Source organism: Penaeus japonicus, unplaced genomic scaffold (assembly GCF_977035675.1).
Source record: "Penaeus japonicus unplaced genomic scaffold, GWHDUDI00000001_assembly GWHDUDI00000003, whole genome shotgun sequence".
In the NCBI taxonomy this organism is placed as follows: Eukaryota; Metazoa; Arthropoda; class Malacostraca; order Decapoda; family Penaeidae; genus Penaeus; species Penaeus japonicus.
The window spans coordinates 13,560,231-13,562,730 of NW_028234405.1; the positions used below are offsets into that span (position 1 = coordinate 13,560,231).

The window sequence follows — 2,500 nt, forward strand, 5'->3', positions numbered from 1 at the left end:
GAGAGTTTGACATACCGAAGTTTAAAGCTTGCAATAACTCCATGGACCTGTCACAGTTCACTCTGCAGCTATAATTAAGCTCATTCTTAATGACCCATTCATGAACTGGTGCAAGCTTAAACATCTTCAGTAAGGTTACAAATGCTGGTTTTGTACACATGCCAGGGGCATAAGCACTAGTTATAGAAACCATGGGTATGATCAGAAGTTACGACCTGATACACTGAACAGGCTTTAGACACCATGAGAGGGAAAGGTAATGGCAATTTGATACCTCTGGTCAGGGTCATCATTCTTTGTCTGGACTTCATGAATGTGGGTTCGAAGAACTGGCTTTGAACTCTGTAAACCCAAGTTGCGCCTATAGATTTTCAAAAACTCCACTAGACAGGTATCTAATGAGTGGGTTTTCAAACTACTACAAGCCCGGATAATGTTTTAATGGTGTTGGACACCACATGCCAGGCGGAGATTTGCACACCATGAGCTAGGGTGATAGTGCCCAGCTGGGGTCTCTCAGAATCGAAGACACAGCCATGGGCCAAGGGTCATCATGGAATGGTTAGACTGTGTGCCTGCCTTCAGTGGGCTAGACATGACTGGCTGTTCCTGACATACTTAATAATCACAGCATAGGTGAAAGAGCCTTCACTCTTGTCACAAAAATTACCTAGGCATAACATATGTACAGAGCAAGAAAGTCAAAACAGATTCAACTTCATGAATTCAGTGCTCCACTTTGATAAGGCAAGTACACAGCAAAAATTTATGGAAGGGGTAGATTTGTTCCCAAAACTTATCATACACCTATTACAGTACATAGTGATACACCTGACCAATTTGCAGGATTAACTGACAAGTAGCATATATCTTGGAGAAAACTCAAACAAGTGGAAATAGTCAAAACAGCACCATTTTACATGAAGGAACTATTTACAGATACATCATATATATACTTGACACAGAAAATTTCTAGAGATTTATGATTAAAGTTTTTAAAACTTCTAATAATGATTGTGAGCATGATCTATATGACAGGTAGTCAAAATGGAATAACAGGGAATTGTGTGGAGTTGGCTGAACACAACCTAAAATATGAACTAAATATTCAATGGTCCTTTGTTAGAGTACTGTAAGGCACTCATTTGTCATCACAGACATTAACACTTATATCAGTAGCCACATTAGGGTACTGCCAGTCACTCAAGATGCAGTAGCACTTCAGCTATTAAATATGCTAGTCAGTCAAGGCTGAAATCTACTGCAGTCAATGGTCCCTTGACTTTCAGTCTTTGTCAGTCAATGGTCCCACACTTGGACAGACATTGACCAGACATTGAACATGGTGACTGGCTTTGATCAGTTCATGGTACACTAAGGATGACCAACTATGTGATCAATACACTAAACTCTCATGCAGTAAAATCGATGCGGTCCCATGATAGGCCTGATGTCACATCATGAGCCTTGAGGTCCATCTCCTCTAGGTTAAAGAGGTCTAAATGGTCCTGGTTATTAGAGAGCAGTGGATCACTTTGATTGACACTAATACCACTTCTCCCACCACTACTACTTGTGCTACTAGTGCTGCAACTACTATGGTTACCTCCTCTGTTGCTACAACTACTGTTGCTACCACTGCTATAATTACTCCCAATGCCACTGTCACTACTGTTTCCTGACGTAGAAATCAACTGCGAGGGTGGCCAGGGTGCTGTGAATGTGGAAGACCCAGATGTCAACACGGGACCGTTCGGAGTGGGCACCAAGGAGTCGAGCCATGAGGCTACATCAACATCATCATTCACTTCCATCTTAACATCCATTGTTGGGCCTACGGTGATGAAGGACTCCTCTGGTCTGTGGGAGATAAGCAGGTCCTGTGGAATATTGTTGTGATCTAGAGTGTGCTCCAAGGTGCCGAGCTCCATGCCCTCCAGCACAGGTAAATCCAGATCCAGAGGAAGTTCCAAGCCAGGCTGATTTGGGCCCTCCATCACAAGGTCAGCAAACAGGGAGTGAGAATTGAGGCCACTAGTTACTATAGGAGATGCACAGGAGCTTGGTATCCCTGGCACCTGCTGCTGTGCTACTGAGCTTGCAACTGTGGCACTAGTGATGCGTTGACTAGAATGATGTGGTGGTGGAGGTGGGGGTGGTGGTGGGGGTGGAACGGTGGTTTCTTGAGTCGATGGGACTGCGGAGGTCGTCGTATACACAACGGGAAGTGCAGTGGATGAGGTTGTAAACACAAGTGGCAGTGATGCTGAACTGCTGCTAAAGATAACTGGTACAGCAGGAGATGTTGTGGTATAAATGGTGGGAGAGTCACCCGAAGAACTGGTAAATGTGGGCCCAGTCCGGCTACACTTTATTTGAGTCGGGGTGTGAGGATCTTGTGCAGCACTTGGAGGCAACTCTGAAAAAATACACATTCATCATTCATAATGTTTAGAGGCAAACAAAATTCTAAGGTTCTAGCTTGGGCAAACAAATTCTG

General features: G+C 44.0%; 1 protein-coding gene across 11 annotated transcripts in view; it reads right to left on the minus strand.

Annotated features, from left to right (window-relative positions):
- Window positions 1-2,500, minus strand: part of Mrtf (Myocardin-related transcription factor) — a 99,364-nt gene that overhangs the window by 2,681 nt on the left and 94,183 nt on the right. For all 11 annotated transcript variants that reach the window (XM_086556163.1, XM_043022820.2, XM_043022818.2 and 8 more), the window contains one exon: window positions 1-2,419. This exon is cut by the window's left edge and continues 2,681 nt beyond it. In XM_086556163.1, coding sequence (XP_086412289.1) covers window positions 1,413-2,419 — 1,007 coding nt within the window. In that variant the 3' untranslated portion in view covers window positions 1-1,412. The remainder of the gene's footprint in view (window positions 2,420-2,500) is intronic.